General features: G+C 31.5%; 1 protein-coding gene across 5 annotated transcripts in view; it reads left to right on the top strand.

Moving 5' to 3' along the window:
* The window catches only part of PHF14 (PHD finger protein 14), a 210,591-nt gene that overhangs the window by 137,233 nt on the left and 52,922 nt on the right, over positions 1–20,436 (top strand). For all 5 annotated transcript variants that reach the window (XM_047095550.1, XM_047095552.1, XM_047095553.1 and 2 more), the window contains one exon: positions 11,982–12,099. In XM_047095550.1, the coding sequence (XP_046951506.1) occupies positions 11,982–12,099 (118 nt within the window). The remainder of the gene's footprint in view (positions 1–11,981; positions 12,100–20,436) is intronic.

Raw genomic sequence — 20,436 nt, forward strand, 5'->3', positions numbered from 1 at the left:
ATTTTCTCTTGAGGCAGGTCTGACCATTTGTAGTTTCTCTCTTCAAGTGAACTGACTTGTCTCTCCTTAATAATTTTAGTCCTTGGAGTCATACAAAACAAGCATAATCCAAGTTCTAGTATTAGAAACCATCTATATTTTCTCATTTTTTTTTATTAATCAAACATCCTGTTTTCATCTGTTCCTTCTGTAACAAGGTTTTGATTTGTATTGATTTTGTATAATTTCGGACATATGAAATAAACATAATATAATGAATTTGAAAATAACACTGGGTATAAATTTTGGAGTTGGTAGATTTTTATATCAATGTAATAATGTATAGGAATCTCATTTTTAAAAATGTTTTAAAGATTTTTTTAAGTTTATTTGTGAGAGAGAGAGAGAGAGAGAGAGAGAGAGAGAGCGCGCCTGGGGGAGGGGCAGAGAGAGGGGGGTAGAGAGAGAGAAATCCCAGGCCTGATGCGAGGCTTGAAGTCCCAAACCATAATATCATGACCTGAGCTGAAATCAAGAGTTGGATACTTAACTGACTGAAATACACAGGTGTCCCGTGACTCTAATATTTTTAACATTTGTAGCTGAACCTAGAAAAATGTTATTTTAAATTCTGTATGGCTACGATTTAATGTTCATCTTAGATGCTTACTATGTCCCAGTCTCTATTCTTTGCTCTCTAAATGTATCATCTCATTCAGTTTTTACAGTAGTCCAATGAGGTATTCATATTTCCACTTTGGAAATTAGGAAACTGAGGTACAGAGCACTAAGCATAATGATATAGAAATTATTCCAGTTACATACTGCAATTATATAAATTATGTATTAAAATACAGTTTTTTTTCCCCTTCCAGTAAATACTGTTATACTGCTTGATAAATCTGCTCTTCATATTAGTTGCTGAGATTTACAGAGTGCTTTTTATGGACCAATGCGCTAGTTAGTGCTTTCCATATTTTATCTCATGTATTCCTCAGAGCAATCCCAAGAATAGATGCAGATTTTATCCTTATTTTATGAGTGAGGACTAAGAATTACTTGTCTATGATGACACAACTAGAAAGTGGTATAATTAGGGTAGTCTTGACTCTGTAGCTTATGCTCTAGTCATGAGGTATACTTCTCTCCAGACGACACTACTTTAGCATAGTTGACTTTGTTGGGTCAGAAGTAGATGCTTCCTGGCAGGCAGTTCCAACTCTTCAAGGTACTGACTGTTGATGCATGCATCAGGGAAGCCCTTTAAAAATGCTTAATTCTTTTTTTTTTTTTCCTACCTTAATTTATAGGTAAGCTTACTAGATACATGTGGAATAAATACAAAGCCACAACTTGATCTCTGATGTAAAAGACCACATAGTCTTTTGTCCTTGGAAGATAGTAGCCAAAACAAGTCACACTGCTTACTCTGTCTGTAAGGGAGATTTGGAATATTAAGTGAAATTTTAGGATAGAGAAATATTAGCAATAGCCTCTTAGTTTTTTTCTAAGTTAAATTTTAGCTTAGATTTAATTGGGGTTTAAAGCAGATTTCCATGATATCTAATGTATTTATGTTCAAATTCCTATCAGAGTTAAGTACAACATATCTTTTGGGTTGTCTGCTAGTCTCCATCATTTACACTTGGAATTAAGATTTAATTATACTTCTGTGGTAAATGATGTGGTTGCTTCCTCTTGCATTATGCTTATCTCATAGTTCTTAGCTTGCAGTCAAAGCAGTTCTCAGAATATCACATTCAGAATCTGCTTAAAGCTCTTCACTTAGAGACTGAAGCACAGAGAAGAGTTAACACATGTGACTATCCAACAAGGGAATTCAGCCTTCCCTCTCTGTTTCCCTGTGACTCAACAAGGGAATTCAACTCTGTTTATTTCTCATATGTCAAGAAGTATATTTCTCTGAAAACTGTGTTTCACATTCTTTTTTTTCTTGTACAGTTTTGTTTTTGCTTTCTTTGGAAATTATTCAGCTTGGCATGGTAGCTCTTCTCAGTAGTGCTGTGTGTGTCTGTGATTGTGCCACTTTTCACTTTCTTTTTCTCAATGGAACTTAGAAGCATTAAACACATCTTTCTAGTAGTTATATATTAAAATGAAATTTCTCTATAATGTGTGACTACTTTGGCAGTTTCATCTCAGCTACATGGGTATCTGAAAGAAAGAAATAAATTTTTATGATTATCACAGTAAAAAAAAAAAAAAGTTCTTCTAATCACTAAGCACCTAAAATTTCTCCAGAAAATAAAGGCACCAAGGTAGCAAATGAATACAAGTTGATAGTGAAGTAAATACAAGAAACACTAGAGAAAGTTTTGAGAAATAAATGGAAATGAGTAAGTTTTGAAATTTTGGCTAAAATTAGTACATTCATAATCTACCAGGTCTTTACAGTGAGGTGTATTTTCTGCCATTTTTGTTGCACATTCCACTAAAAGAGCTAGTTAGGGATATACTCTTTACAATTGTAACCAAACATTTCTAATATAGTCTTTAACAAAGGAAGGCAGTGTAGGCACAGGGGATAAGAATCGTGTGAAAATTTCCTCTCTGAGACTCTATAGTTGAGTAGAACCAGCCTGTAGTTATTAGGTGTGCTTGTTTTCAACACAGTTGCATACAGTATGCATTCAGCATAGTTTCTCAAGCATTCAGCATAGTTTAACTATGTTAAATTGCCATAGTTGAAGAAAATACAGCAGATTGCAATTTTTCAAAATATTTATTGATCAAATACATGTTTGCTTATGTAAATATAAACCCTCCAACATTTTTATATTTTCTTTTTTTAGTAAGATAGATTTATTTTGACAACTAAAACTGATAATAATAATAACAACAATAATAATACAAGAGGAGGCAACTCAGTGTTTCAAATGATAAAATTATTTCATTTTAACTAGTAAGAACCTATACAAGATCATGGCATTTAGGGTATCTGTCTCTTTGGACCAGATCATATGTTATTTGAATCTACTGTGGTATTGTTAGTATGTTTCATAAGACATAGTACAGAGCTGCTATGATCTTTAAATGTTAATATTCTTTTCTTATCACTTTACTGTGTAGATACCCTTCATGAGACCCAACTCTGCCACAGCTCATCCTCGGAGGCAATCCTGGAAACCTCTTTTATAAGTGTGATTTTAAAAATGTGGATAACACTCTCAATAGAGTACATAAAGTAAAGGAGAACAGCTATCTTGTCCTTCCCATAAGCTTATCACTGCAAAAAGTTGCCTTTGCTTGTCAGGTTTGGATAGAATGTAATTGATTGGTTTGTTGCTTGGACTGACAAGGCAGTTAATTTGCCTGTGTGGATTTTTTTCTATTTTTTTCTTTTTCTACTTTTTTTTTCCTTGCACTAATCAGAAATATTTGATATGTGCATTGTTGAAAAATAGTAGATAATGTCTTGTCAGAATTGTCCTATTAAGTGATGTCTTTCCTTCTTGCTTCTTTGGCAAATGATGACATGTGGTGTTTGGACTTACTGAAGAGCTATGGAAGCCTGTGGGACTTAAATGCAATGTGCTACTACTCACTGTTGTTGTTGAACAATACCAGTAACAAGAAAGACAATGCATTCCACTAGTCTGCTATCCTGTTTAATCCAGCTTAATACATATATTCATATATGAAATGTTAACATTGGGAAACAACTATAGACTCTTATATTAAAGGTTATTTCTATTTATATTATTCAGCAAAAGTGAAAGACTTGTGAAAGCTTATGCCATTCTAGTTTTGGCTCATTAATCCTAGTGTGAAAGCACTAATATTATTAGCATGAAACTATTACAACTTCAGATTTTAAACACATTAGTAAAATATATCTGTGTTGATCTCTAGGTATTTTTTAGTAATACCCAAATTTATTCAGTCTATTGATTTAATACAAACTTTCTGTGTTCAGTATAATTTTATTTTTCTCAACCTTAAATAAGAGGTTATGAAATAAGGAGGGAGATACAAAGCTTAATGACTATACAGCTTGCCAGCTGAAAGATCTTCATCAACATCTGTATTTTTCCAGAGGTTTACAGAATTAAAATTTGATCTTCAAGTTTTAATGATCCAGTTTTAAATCAACGACAGACATACGTTGAATATTCCATCACTCCATCTTGAACTGATTTAGAAGAGACTCTTTGCTGAAATTGAAATGTACATATACATGTAATTCTCAACATGTCTCTTGGAATTTTCTGATTTATAATTGTGGTTTTGGACATCTTTTCAGGTATAGTGGCAATTAAAAATAGTTTAAACTTTAGGAATAGAGTAGGCAGTGTTATAAATAATCAAAAGCAAGTGTAAGTATAAAGTTGCTGTATGGTAGTTATCTATAGTTATAGTAAGGAACCATATTATGGATAAGATGTTTAATAAAAGTAATATGTATATAAAATATGTATAAACTGAGATTAACTTATCAAAAGATCTTTTAATATTGGAGGAAAAATATTAATAGCCTGTAGCAAAACCAGTTGGCTTTTTTTTTTTTTTAGGAATAACGGAAGACTCATTATTTCTACATAAGCTTAAGAAAAAGTTGGTAATTATTACTATTGCTGACCTGCAGCTGATTATAAGAAAATGTCAGATTGCCATTTCCTTAAAAGAATATGTTAATCTTCCTGGCCCTGCTTTGTTATATGCTGAGAAATTACTAGTGGTCATTTTATTTTGGGTTTTTTGAGAAATCATTAAGCCTTGTGGTTTTGGTGTTACTATTAATCAAAATCCTTTCCACTTTGGTTCTAATTATGATACTACATTATCATCATTCTCCATCTTGCAGTCTCCAGTGGTGGATATGCTATTCCATATTTGGTGCTAGCCCTAAAATCTTTGTCACACATCACAAATACAAATCTCATTAATTCATAAGGTCCTGCAAACATGTATTTAGAGTAAGAGAACTTTTAAAGGGAGTAGAATAAAACATACTTTCCCAATAATCTCCTAAGTGCTCTCATTTTTCCACAGTTTTAAAACTCTTTTCCATGATTGGCCCAATTGCTCTGCAAAGAAGATATTAATGTGTCTTTAAGAAAATATGCACTAAATGGTGTGTATTTCACAGACGAAAAATTTGCATGCCAGGTAAATTATGGTTATTTGTCACGTAATAGGGAAATGAAAAAAAATACTAAAATATCAGGAGGGAAATTAAAGGACTCTGAAATACAAGAAGAATGACATAGTAGTATATAGTGGTGGTTCTCAAACTTTATAGTATATTAGAATCCCACGAAAGATTTGATAAAACACAGATTATTGTGCTATTCCACCTACTTACTGTCCTCTTCTTCAACTTTACTCCTCCTCCTGTCTCCCTACAGTTTCTGAGTCAGGGGGTCTGGGATGAGGCCTGAAAATTTGCATTTGTAACAAGTTCCTGAGTGATGCTGCTGGCCAGGGACACCACTTTGAGAACCATTTGTATGTAATGGTTTTTAAAAGAATCAATGTGTTGTGGTTGTCCTTGATTGATTGAGGATGGAGTTAATGTACGTAAAAAGGCCCTTAAATTTTCAGAAATATCTGTTTCTAGATAAAAGAGTTTGTGGGAGTTTCATCTACAATACATACAATGTCTTTATTTTTATAAATTCAGTAAAACAATTTTTTTTAATTTTTATGTTTTTAATTTTTAATTTTAATTATGGGGAAATCAGTATTTTAGATTACAGAAGTGAATCAAAAAACATAGCCTTTGTCCATAATTCACTGATTCCTTTGTTAAAAAAAGATTTGATATTAGGGTTATGTTTGAACATGAAAAAAAGTTTAGCCTTAACCTTTATCCATCTTAAGTTTAGAAATGATTTATGTCTCACTTCTGTGCCATCATTATTCATGTATTTCTTGGTATTTTTCTGACTATACATTTACGGCATTAAAAATAGATTGCTGACCAATAAATAATGATCATTTATTACCATTATCTTATTTCCTTGTTTTTATATCTTAACTTAATGAGACCACTCTTTTTAAACAATGTTCCTTTTTTGACAAAACTTACCACTGTTGTACTTGATTCACAACATGAGAATATTTTATGAATATTTCACCAAAATTTATTCAAGGAATGTAGGACTCTGTATAGCAGAGTGGAATGTAACATTTAAAAAAAAATATTTTCTAAAATTGTTTTTGACAAGTGAAACTTGTTTAAGAGACTCAGCTTTAGGGTTGCATGGCATATGGAGATCAATTTTTTCCTACTTATCTGAGTCAGCACTTTGTAAATATACATAATGTTAAGGATTGTGATTAAAAATATTTCTGAGATGGACATGGTTTGCCAATACTTTAAAAAACGTAGGCCTCTTTCTCCCAGTGCTCACTCTAAGACTTCTGCAGTCCTGCTGATAAGATTCACTGCTGTTCAGGTACATAAGATATAATGAAATTGGATGTTCACGCTGGGCTTTGTAAATAAAATGAGATTGACCCCCAGCTATTATCTCATTTATCTGATTTACATTGTAAAATCAGGATCTACACTATTGATTAGAGCATAATTAGTTAATTATGAACAGGGAAGTACAAAGTTATGTGGGGCTTGAGCACAGCAGGTTGTACTGCTGAAAAATTTCCAAGGGCATGAGCAGATGGAGATCAGTTTATTAAAGAACAAAGCAGACGTGTTTCAGGTATGGAAATGTCTAATCATTCTCTCATGCTGTGAGGAGGTACTTGACCTTAATTGTGTATTTTTCTAAGAATTCTTTATGTTTCATTTTTATTTTTTGTTTCACTTTGAATCTTATAACCTGGCTGCTGCAGATGTAGCTAACTGAATTGATCTCATTATTTAAGCTATCATTAAATGTGAATTTGGATTTCAATAATTATCTAGATTTTTTTCCAGTTAATGTACTTTCATGTGTAAAGAATATTTTTGTCTTTCTTACCACTCATTCAGTCATTATTGCCTGTGATAAAAATAGAAGTCTATAGTGGCACTAGTGAAAATATGTTGAAGATCTCTACATTAGTCTTCTATTTGCAGACTGATATAAAATACATTTTCTAATTATTTTGTTTGGAAAATGCTCATGTAGGTGGTTTGCACTAAGTTTGTTGTAAAATACATAAGGAATAAAATATACCTTTATTGATAGGAAATGTTATTCTGATATTGGAGGAATGCAGAATTTTGTCCAAGCTTGTATTATTTTAAAAGTGATTTAACTCATGGGCCACAATCCTGCTTCTTCTCCATCTGTTAAAATGGGTAATTGAAATAATTGGCCACTATTCAATGAAAGAATCTATCAATCTGTTAATAGATTTATGTGGGTGTGTTAAGCTGCTAGTGAGATTTAAGTAATGTTAGTATTAAAAGACCAATTCCTTTGATCTTTCTTGTATAGAATTTTTACACAGAAATGATGAAAAAGTAAGGAAACCCAACCCATCAGTCTCTCAGTATTTAGTCTGTTTTCTTTTTAAGTGAACAGATGTAATGGTATATATTTTTAGGGTCAGTATTCTACTCTATATGATAGACATGGATCTAAATAAAACGTTCCTTGACATAACAAAATAGCTGTGAATATGGGTCAACTTGATCACAAAAAATGTACATCCCTTTTCAAGTCCCATGTTACAGATTTCTCTTCTGAAGTTTAGCTTATCCTCTGGCTATAAATTATAGGAGGCACACTTAATTGTTTTAGTTAGTTTAAAAACAGTTATTTAACATATTCTCCTAGTGAAATTATCAATTGGAAATTAAGATAGTTAAAGAAATCCTTTGGAATACTGGCTTTTAGCCTTTCTCTTGGCACAGGCAGAAATAAATCCGTTGTTTCTTTTTACTTGTATCCATATTCTCAGTAACTAGGTAAACACATGACTGTTTGTTGTATGGATCAGAGGACATATGAACATAAGTCCTTTTCTTCCTTTTCTTTGTCTAGGGTGCTATAATTAACCATATGCTAAGTAAGTATTTTAAATTCATACAGAACTATGTTTATTTGGTCACTGCATTTTGTTAAATGTGTAAAAGACCACATATATTTAGCTGCTTTATTATTTACACATCTGTGTCCTTTATGAATCTGATACCTAGGAAGTTGTATTTAATATTTGTATTAAATAATATAATTAAACAATCAGGTTTCCTTTCATCTTATAAATTGGATTCATTTTTTCTCATCAAAATTGTAATTTTAGAATGCCCTGTAGTGTCAATGTGTATAATATATATTAGATGTTTAAAGGATACTTCTTTAAGCATCCAGTTTGTATTTTATTAAAAGGAATTCATAGTGTTTCTTTAAAGGTTAGTTTAATATTCTCTTTTAATATTTTAAGATATTGCCTTTCTATACAGTATGTGTGCTATTGGTATATTATAATGTTTTTTTTTATATAGACATTTGTGTTCCATAATAAAGTATATTGTGTCATATCACTATGCTTTTGTGGGTCAATGACTGCTCTTGGAAAAGATTTTAAAACATTGCATTCACTATTCTTTCTGATAAATGAAATACGTATATATTATGTGCTGCAGTTATGTTTCCAGGTATATGTAAGAAATAGAAGTAGAAACTATAAATAACAATTTGATCAAAAACTACTTCAACTTTATTTCAGCTTTTAGGTAGAAGAATGGTTGCAGACCCTTAGGAGTTTCTGATTTTCAGTTTTTAAAAAAGATCTGAATTTGTAACATAGCTAGAATTTATTGGCTGACAAAATATGCCAGAGTTTTCATAGTGGTGTTTGTATGTGCATGAAATAAGTAATCCACTATTTTTACCATCTACATTATTCTTTGGTTTCTAGGATTCTTAGTGGTATCTCTTACATTCGTCTCTGATACATTAATTAGTACACATTCTGTTCAAGTTTACTTGTATCATTCAGGATATTTTTGTTACCAGCACATAAATCTATGGATGTCCTCAATATTCTAATGTAAAAACAACCATACTTTTTCCACATGGAAATAACTTCAGTCATTTGTAGAAAGAACTTTTATTTGCATATTTATTAACAGAGCTATTGATTTCAGGATTGATTTATTTCTCTTTGTGTTTTTTTCTCCTGGATTTTAGCAGTTCCTAAGTGTATTAACTACTCTTTTTTGCTATTTATTCTTGGGATTACAGTTTTTATTTACTGGTGAATGAGCTATAACTTGAAAGAACTTCCATATCACCCCCTAATTCTGACAAGTAAATTCTGCCTTTCCTCTGAGACCCATCACAAATACATTAGAGTTCCACAGGGAGAGTAAGTTATTCTAAAAGGTATTACTAATGAAGTAATCAGTAGAATTAGGTCATTTCCAAATGGCATATACTTCAACATTATTGTCTAACAAATCTAGCATATACAACCTTTGTTTTCCCAGTGCATTTATTCTTGAGCTGATAACCTGATTTTACAGTTAATTGGAATTAGCTATAAATTGGAACTGTATCAGTGTAGCAAACTTATTCTTAAAGTTGTTAGCTGGAAATACATAGGTAACAATAAGAATCCCCTTCATCTATGCAGGTGATATAAACAAATTATTTACAAAACAACGAATTAAGATATACCTTTATATTCATCATGGTGTTTGATGTGACTTATACAATAGAAATCATAATTTGAAGTTATGACACAGAGTTTTAAAGTAAATATGCAATAATTAGGTTATAATTTGATATGAACTAGGAAAACAGTAATACCATAACTCTCCACCTATCAAGAGCCCAGATTATTGGCAATCTGAACTCTAAGGAACATTTACCAAAACCTAAAGTGAAGCAAAAAAGACTATGTAGTAAACTGAAATTGAGTCCGTGTACTTAACTCAGAAGTTCTCATTTTCATGTCTTTTTATTGTCCATTTGCATAGTCTTACTAAGGTTAAAGATCTGTTTTCTAAATCCACAACAAATTATTGTTAGGAAAATGCTTAGACAAATAGAGTTACAATATCAGAAAGCAGTAGCTGACACTTTTCAAGCAAATTAATACCCTGAAAACCTATGAAAGTTGAATACAGGAATTCAAACAGAACAGCAGATAGTACTCCAAACACAGTTAAACACTTAGCAGCATGTGTTACTTGTATTCATGCCCCTGATAGGACAAAGATAAAGTAAATTATATTTATTTTCTTGCTGAAGTAAAGAATGTGATTCTTTTTAAATTTTCCATCAAAATGGTGGAAACACTAGTTTTCATGTTTGAAGGAATATGGCTTCAGCTATCTAGAAGTCTTAACTTTCTCATAAATTCAGAAGTGCTCATATTCTGAAGGTTTCTGTAACTATACATAATATAATTGAAGTTTTAACTACTTAAAGGTAAATAACTTATATTGACAAAAAAGAACATAAAATTGTGTGGGCTTGCCATTTAGTTTCTTTATGTTACATTTGATGTTTGCTATATATTCTCTGTTATTTTTTCTTAATGACAGAACAACAGGTATTTGAATACTTTGACTGCCTTTAAATGTGTTTTTGGTTTATTTATAATATTGGCATAGTATATAAAGTACTGTTATTCCTATTTGATTTCGTTTTTCATGTAATTAGAATTATCATGGTAGATCATTCTTTTCGAGTCCGTGTCTTGAGTCTAAAATCAGGGTTTTGGAAAACTGCATAAATGTATATGGTTCATAAGGAGAAAGTTTACAGGAAAAATGGGTAAACTTACAATATATTATGTTTTAAACTTTTTTATACCTGAGTAACTTAACTAAGTTGCTAACTTTCTGAAACTTGATCTCCAAAATGGGTCTTTGGGACATTGGATTTTGTAGCGTGATTTGAAATTTTTACCTAAATGTGATTTATACTCCCCTTTATTCTGATGGTTTTTAAAAATCAGTGGTTTTTCTTGGTGTGTTGTTTCTAACAATAGTTCTTTCCCCCCTTTTTTCTAATAAAGGTTATTGAATAGTAATTTTTCAATTTATTGAGTAACACATGCTTTATAAAAATTTCTTCGTGGTTTCGTATTTGGATTTCTCAACATTTTAAGTTGTAAATTAGTAAGAGAGACAGTAAATAAAGAGAATCTGACAGACTGAAGAAAAGTATTTTTTTTAATTTAAAAGAACACAAATAAAATGAGGACAAAATCCTTTCTGTTAGATGTATACATCTTTGTTGTTTATTGTTAAATTTTGGTCTTGTTATTCCAACTGATGCAAATTTTATTGTACAAAACAATGAAATAATGCAGATCTTTCTTCATTGTCAGCAGGATGAGATTGTCTGAAACGAAGAATAGGTATGATAGTTTTCTTAGATTTTGCACATTATAGGGTGGCAAAGACAGTATCAAAATATTTGTTGATAAGCTTAAGGATGTACTAGGAGGTACTCTGAAAAACCAAATGCACTGAGAGAGAGTGACAGGTAATTTTGAGAATATTTTGTATTTGAGAAAATAATACCAAATTCTTAGAATGATTTTTATTTGCTAGATTGTGTTAACATGCTATAAACATTAGAAAGTGTATTTACAATCTACTTTCACTTGGAGAAAGAGTGATAAGGTACATTGTATAGAATTGATTACAGCTTAAATTTTTTTAAGTAATCACAATGTATTAGATTAAATTCATAATCTAGAATTATATACATCTTATATTAAATGTTTTTTAACTAATGGATAATTGATTAATTCTTGATGTTTAAAATTGAAATTGTGTTATGAACACATTTGGCTATACACATTCATTCATATGCTCTCAACATTTCTGCTATCAAAGTGTTCTGAATGATATTTATTTTGTTTGTTAATTTTATTGTTGTATTTTGTTTTCTCCTTAAACATAGATTTCAGCTTTAGATTGTCTTTGTCATAGACATTAATTTAATAATCTTGTGAACTAAGGGAAGAATTAACAGTGTTGAAATGTATGGTAATTTGCCATTTGTCTTTGTAAAAGATAGTTTTTAATATTATTTAGATACACCATAAATCTCTTTACCCTACAGGTGTGATGAATGCAGACTGTGCTACCATTTTGGCTGTTTGGATCCCCCTTTGAAAAAGTCTCCTAAACAAACAGGCTATGGGTGGATATGTCAGGAGTGTGATTCTTCATCTTCTAAGGTAAGGAGAAAAGTCCATAAGAAAAAGTGTTTCACTTCATTTTGATAGCCATATCATACCATCAGCTTCCTGATTTTGAAGAGAATTAGAATTATGAATAACCAACATTTTAATCTAATGTACTTCAAGACTATTTAGCCATGGTGATTTTATTGCCTTTAAATTATGGAATAAACAGCTCTACTAAGTTATATAAATATCTTCTGAAATGTTTTAGCTGTAAATTTTGTGTATTTTCTATGTTACTGTAATATATTAAATAGTGTTCTAGTCACCAAAGAAAGTCACCCTGCGCTTATTTACCACACCTAGGGAATGGCAGGGTAATTCTGGCTTGAGTCATGAGAAATTTGTTTTGACAAATATATAGTAATGTGTATAAATATGAATCAACAGAATAACCAATAAAATCCAACTTTATTTTGTAGATAACTCATTAAGTATATTGTGAATTAATTTTTAATAACGGCTGTTTGAAAACTAAGTGAAATAAGTCAGAGAAAGACAAATACCATATGATTTCACTTACAGATGGAATTTAAGAAACAAAACAGATGATCATGGGGGGGGGAAGAAAAGTCTGTTCTTTGATAAAACTAGTTTTTACATAATTAGAAGGGACAATAAGGTTGTTTAATAGTTTATCTCCAAAAATTGAAATTATATCTTTTGAATATCAATATTATAACCTTAAATTGTGGTAATCTGCAGTTTAAGATTATTGTTTCTTTAAAGTGAGTGAATAGACTCTGATACTTTGACTCGTTTGACAAAAATATTGAATATATTTGAAATAAGACATTTTGATCAGCTGCGGGTTAATCAGATTGTTCTTCCGTAAGTAGACAGTGGAAATTAGCTATCTATTGTAATATGGACATGAAGCCATCTTTCTTAAATGCCACTTAAATGCATTTGTCTCTCCTAGAGTCAGTTAAAATTAATACTAAATTCCTTTTTGATTGTGGAATCAAATATATATTTCTGTACATATACATATTTTTTGGCCAAATTGTTGCCTTTAGATTCTAATTTCAAATGTTTAAGAACCTTGATAATGGCCATAGAGAGTGGTATGTAGATTGAGTCTACTAATTCATTAATAAATGATCCATTTTTAATTGGAGATCCTCCAAAGGATAAAAAGCCACTATTTTCAGAACATACCAAAATCAGGAGTAATCCTAAAGGCATAATGGATATCTGTATAATTTTTGCAGTTTTACCTTTAATAATGTACAAGCTGTAGTAAAAATAAAAACAAAAATAAAATGTATTTTTTTCAGTTAAAATTATTTGTTCCAGGTTACCACAGACACCATCTATAAAAAGTGATTTGTGAAAAACTACAGAAAAACATTTTATTATAGAAAAAAAGCTATTTAAAGGGTTTTTAAACCAAATTTATTACAAAATTTATATATTAGCATAATGATTATTGAAGTGGAATATACTCTGCATTTTATTAGTAATAATCAAACTTTTTTGCTCAAGATTTTAAACTATACGATATCAAGAATTTTTTTCCAGGCATTTTATTAAGACCCAGAATTAAGAGGTATTATATTTAATAGCGAAAGTTATATTGCATAATTTAAAAATGCTGTACAGAAACTGTGTTTAAATGGAAAAAAATAGTGATTATACTGTAGATTATAGAGAGTTGTCTTATGGGACTGTTTGTGGTATAAGATTTTTTTTTTTTTAAGTTTATTTTGAGAGAGAGAGAGAGAGAGCATTTGAGCAGGGGAGGGGCCAAGGAGAGGGGAGGGAGAGAGAGAATTCCAAGCACCTCTGTGCTTCCAGCACAGAGCCCAACACGGGGTATGATCCCATGTGAGATTATGACCTGAGCCAAAATCAAAAGTCGGGTGCTCAACCCACTGAGCCCCCCAGGCACTCCATAATATGATTTTTCTAATAAATTTTTTGTTTGGGGTTTCCTCTACTCTCAACAAGCAAATAAGGAAAGCATCTTTTAAAAAAATATTTATTGCCCTTTAAAAATACACCTTTTTGTGTACATTCTTTTAAAAAGGTTCTGTACTACTTTAAATGTGTAGCATTGTATACAGTGCTTAAGGAATGGCTTAAAGTTATATAGTAACTTCATTAATGAATACTGAAAATTAAAGGGGGCCTATTTATATATATGTTAGGAGTATATCTTACATTTCTTTTTTTTAATCTTTTAAAAAACATTTTTAATGTTTATTTATTTTTGAGAGATAGAGGGAGAGTGCGAGCCAGGTAGAGGCAGAGAGAGGGAGACAGAGGATCTGAAGCAGCGACTGCAGCGAGCCCAATGTGGGGCTCAAACTCATGAGCCTTGAGATCATGACCTGAACCAAAGTCAGATGCTTAACCCACTGAGCCACCCAGATGCCCCTATCATACATTTCTTAATGCAGTAGGATGCCAGTAGCCATTGAGAAGGATAAGATATTTTTATTTTTGTTTTTGTTTTCCCTCTTTATGAGACAATAGGTCTTCTACTCTGAATGGAAATCCATTAAGAAGGCACATTGTTAGAAAACTTGCAATATATTTTCTGTATTCTGACCTCTGATTGAATACGAGATAATAAACAACCAACATGATCAAAATTTCATCCAAATATAGTGTCTAATCTTTGGAATGTCATAGCATTTTACTTTATAAGGTTTACAGCAGTGAAGTAGATTTGTATTTTTGTCATATCAACATGACTATTGTATAGTTATGCTTTTTTTCCAATAAAAAATTAAATTTAATGTAATAGTTAAGCTGGAAACTTAAATAATATTTGTTGTTCGATCCATTCTGATTTGTTCACTGTTGAAGATGTTCATTCCTAACTAGCAGGTAGTAAATTTGTTTACATTTTTCTTAGAAAGATATTGGCTAGTTTGGGTCCAAAGAAAGCATTGATAGATAATATCATGCTTTATAATTCAGTGAATTGCTGCAGAAGCTGTTAAATTTAGAAATCAGTATGTTATTAATATCTGAGTCAAAACTAGTGTATCAGTCAAAATTAGTATCATTGTAGGGCCTAAAAGAAACCTACAGTGGAAATTAATATACTTTGCTTGTCCTTGATTTTCCTCTATTACATTTAGTGGACTATTATTTGTTAGGTAATACTGTGTGTATTTGCCATGTTCATATATTTTAATGATATGAAAACTAAGATAAAAATAGTTGCTGCCAGGAGAAGGAAAGTGAATCAGTTGCTAATAAATTTACGGGGGGGTGGGGAGTGAAGTATAAAATTCTTACAGCTATAAAATGTATATCCAACTTCCTTTCTCTGTGGTAGTCAGGATTATTAAGTCCAAGGAGTCTTAACTTTTATTCTAAAAATTTGACTCCCAAGTAAGTTATTTATTTTGCTTAGAATTTTAGATAAATACAAGGTGAGGATATATAGTTGAATACGTGCTTGAAAATACATTGCACTTTAAACATTAATTTAACTCTTAACATTGTCTCCAAATTTTGTGTAGCAGAGGAAACAAAAATAATGCCATGTATATTCTCAGCATAATATATTTATACATGACTTTGTCTCTTAAGTAATAGGTTTATTGTTATGGGCTTTGTGAGGGAAAAAATCTTCTGTCACAAATCCTGCCTATTACTTTTATGGAAATTCTGCTCAAGTCTAAGAAGATTAACCATAACATAATCCATAATTTTAAGTTTTAGCACATGATAAAATATACCTAAGTGTAGTTTCAATAATATTGATTTAATTACAATTTACCTAAAAGTAGAATGACTTTTTTTAAATTGAGAAATAATTGACACATAATTTTATATCATTTTCAGGTATGACAAGATAACCATTCAATATTTGTATATAGAATGACTGTTTATTCTACCTGAACCTATGAAATATGGCATGATAAGACTTTCTCTGACTTATCAACCTATTATAAACCTACTTAAGTTCACTTTAGGTTTCATGTAAAATGACTACATGGACACAGATATATACATATATGTGTGCACACACGGAAACACAAATCTACACATTTACAAACACATGGAAACACATATGCACAAAACATATCTTCTCCCATAGGCTGTGCTTCAAAGACATTTGACTAAGGCAGCAGCTATCCAGCCAGTGTATTAAGTTTATATTCAGTGCAGCTAGTTCATTGCTACCTATCACCATGCCTTAGGAATTTTTTTCCCCTGCTTTTTACTATGTTGCCATAATATTAATGTTAATGAGTATTATATGCCTGGAAAAATAATGCATTTTGTTCTTTTTTAAATTTTTTTCAATGCTTATTTATTTTTGAGAGAGAGACAGTGAGAGCCGGGGGGTGGGGGCGGGGGGGTGGGAATCCAAAACAGGCTCTTGGCTCTGAGCTGTCAGCACACAGCCCAATGTGGGGCTCAAACTCATGAACCATGAGATCATGACCTAAGCCTAAGTCAGACACTTAACTGACTGAGCCACCCAGGGGCCCCATGTTCTTAATCATCCTCTTCACCTCTCTCTTAGTTTTCCTCCCTCTCTGTTCCATTTGTTCACCCAACCTAAATACCTGGAATCATCTTCAAGCCTTACCCATCCTTGTGCCTTACAGAAAATCATTCTCTGAGTCCTCTAAGAGAAGTTTTCTTGCTTAAATGTTTCCCCAGTGTGCTCTTTGTTCCTTTCCTCCATTGTTCCTGTGTTGATTCAGTGCCTCACTTTTTCCTCATTCTTTCAGTTTCTCCTGTTTTGGAAACTATCTAAATAGGTCTGCCATACTCTTCTCTTTTACCAATTCTCTTTACTAGTGGCCTCCAAAATGAAGTGTTTGTACCCTAAGAGATAGACAAGATGTCTAATTAAGTCAACTTAATTCTGTATAACATCCCATTTTAATTTGTATGTCTGTGCTTTATAATGTAAATAATATATTAATACTGTGGAACATGATATAACTTCACACAAATATATTTTGATACATATTTAAAATATTTTTAGTATGGGGCATATCAACAAAAATGCCTGGAGACCATACTTCTATACTGGTACTAAAATAATCTTTCAGAAACTACATTTGTCACACCTCTGCTTTGCATTTGTGTTTTTTCATCCTCTTTCATGTCCCAAATATAACCAACAAAAACAGAAAATTAATGTTATTACCATCTAATCCTCAGTATTCAAGTCTTGCCATTTGTCTTAGAAATTTCCTTTATAGCAAAAGGATCTAGTACAGAATCATTGTTGCATTTATTTTTCATGTTTCTTTAGTCTGGACAGTCCCTTATTCTTTCCTTGATTTTCATGACCTTGCCACTTTTGAAGATTACAGGGCAGTTATTTTGTAGAATGTCTTACTTTGTATTTTTTAAATCTTTTTTATAGTTAGATTCATTTTATGCATCTTTGATAAGAAATGCCACAGATGTGATGCAGTATGCATTCTTTCAGGTGATACATGACTTCAATATGAACCATAGATGGTAATCACTTGACTAAGGAGCTGTCTGCAAGTCTCTCCCATTCTCTTCCCTTTTCTAATTAATTCGTTAATTTGTCTAACCTTGAGACTATGCAAATATCCATATTATCCAAATTATCCTCATCAGACTTTCATTTTCTGTTTTATTCAGTGGATTATATTGGTTATTATCATTTATTTTGATCTTCAAATTGTCCCAGTTTTGGCTAATGGAAGCCACTTCAGACTGCCTTCTCCCACTTCAGCTTGGCATCTATGTCCTTTTGACATGATCCCAGCAATCTTTAAGTATTTCCTTACTAAAGATATTCCAGACTCAACTGTACTTTCCCTTTCCCTAGTCCTAGAACCAGCCATTTCTCCAAGGAGCTCCAGTTCTTTCAGTGGAGAGTAGTATTTAGAAACCAAGATATGGGTACTAGATGTGCTCATTGTTACTGCAGTGTCATTCCTCCTAGTTCTTCTAGACAGAGTGAAGGACTAGATGTATACGTACACATACCCGTTTCTGCCTTTATAGATACTGGAAACCATTCCAGTTTTCTCCCTTTCTATATTTCTAACTCCCTGACAGAAAACTAGTTCCCATTATTCTGAAATATTCTTATATAATTAGTCCCCTGATACAAAACTAATCTCTCATCACCCTCCACTGCCACCCAACATGGACACCTATTTTGCTTACTATAACCTAATGGGCTTTAGACTGAATTGTTCAGGAAGAAGTGGGAGAGGGAATGAGGGTGGACGTCTATGTTTTTACAAGCTCCCTAAATTATTTTAATGAGCAGTCAAGAATAAGAATCTGTTTTATGTGTTTTATGAAGTCTTCAGTTATTAAGAAAGATTCTCACCTAAAAATTAACTTTTTTAGAACTTTAAAACAAATATACACAATGCCCAAAACCCAAGTGAAATGTCAACAAACTATTTTAAAATTATGTTGTATACTTACATATAAAACCCAAGGTAGATTAAGTACTTTTTTTAGATATAGGGCACAGGTTTTTTTTTTAATGTATTTTTTTTAATTTTTAATTTTTTTAAAATATAGGGCACAATTCACTATTCAGTCTTTTCCTAAAGTGTACCTAATGTAGATCTCAACAACTTCTGTTAACACACCCAAAATGAAGATCATTTATTTTGCCATGGTTAAATGAACATATATAAATATTTTTTAAGAGTGCTTCATTCAAGTCATATACATCATGTATTTTACAGTGACTGTGCCAGTTATGATTTTAGCTTTTCATCCTTATTTAAGCTCTGTTTGGTGAAAAGCCATGGATTATACATGACAGGTCATTATCTGACTACTACCAGATTAACTGTCTTAGCTTGGAGAACTCCATTTGGTTCACTCTTACTTGATCTATATAGTGTAGAGCAATAATAAATTGAATTCATATGTAGAGAAATGTCATCTAAATCCCTATGAAAAATTTTCTGGAACTACAAATGCTATGCATGTCTGCTGAGGCAAGTGGTACTTTTTGGTAATCATTTGTATTAGAAATCCCTGAGTAGGGAAAGTATGATTTTTTTTCATCTTTATTTTCCAATTTTCTGCATTAAGCAACTAGAATTCTATAACTGATATAGTTGAGTAAAAACTGCATAGGTAACTATTCACTTTCAAATAAAACACTAATTGTGAATCTTGCCCCTTTAAGAACTGAACAAGACAATCTTTCCAAGGAGTATCTTGCCATAGTACATTAAATTAGCACATGTAATTGAACCTGGTAATATTGGAAAGTGGATGTCTGATTTTATGTATAATGACAATTTATGAAAAAAAATAAAATTAAGGGGCACCTGCTGGCTCAGAAGGTGGAGCATGCAACTCTTGATCTTGGGGTTGTGAGTTTGAGCCCCATGTTGGGTGTTAAAGGTCTTTTAAATTTGAAGTATACAAATGACCCGTTAAAACAGATATTTTAAAAATATTTTAGCTATTCATTTGACCTCTTGGATTTTATTAGGTTAAATTTTAAGTTTCTGAATTTAGCATGGTTGACAAAGAAGTCATTTTAGGTAAAACATAACACCTAACTGTTTTAATTCAGTATTCTAGCATTTGTGTGACAAGCATTAGAACTTACAACAGTGTGCTTTAGCAAGCTTTACTGAATTCTGATTGGCTTTTTTACTGATACAGGTATGTAAAAGTTTGGAGAAAAGTTGTTTATATAGTTTCTTACAGTGGAATCCCATAGAACAAATCTGTGGTGGTTTGTAGACTTACTAAAATTATGAGAATTAAAACTGGTGTGGTTATCCTTGATGATAGCTGTAGTTACATATTAAACTTTAGATTACCTCTTTGCTAGTGTGGGGGATAAAACCCACAATCTTCCAGTTATCTTCTGCTTTACATCTGGGTTATGTTCAGGGTATTGCCTCAACTCTATTATATGCCTGAACTCTAGCATTTTCCACAAAATCGTTTGTATAAATATCTTATTTAAGCCCTTAGTTTCTAACTGAGTATTGTACTTTGAGACTAGTAACAATGACGTATGAATTCAGTAAGAAGTAATAGCCATTAAGAATTTTACTAATTACAGATGACACTATGTTTTTTTAAAAAGTAGAGTGTATTTTTTTAAACTGAACATTTATGGACAAACTGAACTTATTTTTTGTCATTATTGCTTGCTTAAAAAGGTTCTTTGATTGTCCTAGACATTTTCTGAAACCTATTCCTAGGTAATATTTTATCAAGTAATAATTTTAGCCAAACAAAGACTGTTTATGGTTATTCTTCATAATAGAATTGGAATCTATACTGATCTGTTTAGTTCTGTAGTAATTTCCATGGGGACTATGTAATACATGTTAAGTGTATTGGTATACTTCAATATGTCATGGTCAG

The sequence above is a fragment of the Lynx rufus genome, unplaced genomic scaffold (assembly GCF_022079265.1).
Source record: "Lynx rufus isolate CCGP_SWC_20201006 ecotype Redwood Valley unplaced genomic scaffold, mLynRuf1.p SCAF_4, whole genome shotgun sequence".
NCBI classification, from domain to species: Eukaryota; Metazoa; Chordata; class Mammalia; order Carnivora; family Felidae; genus Lynx; species Lynx rufus.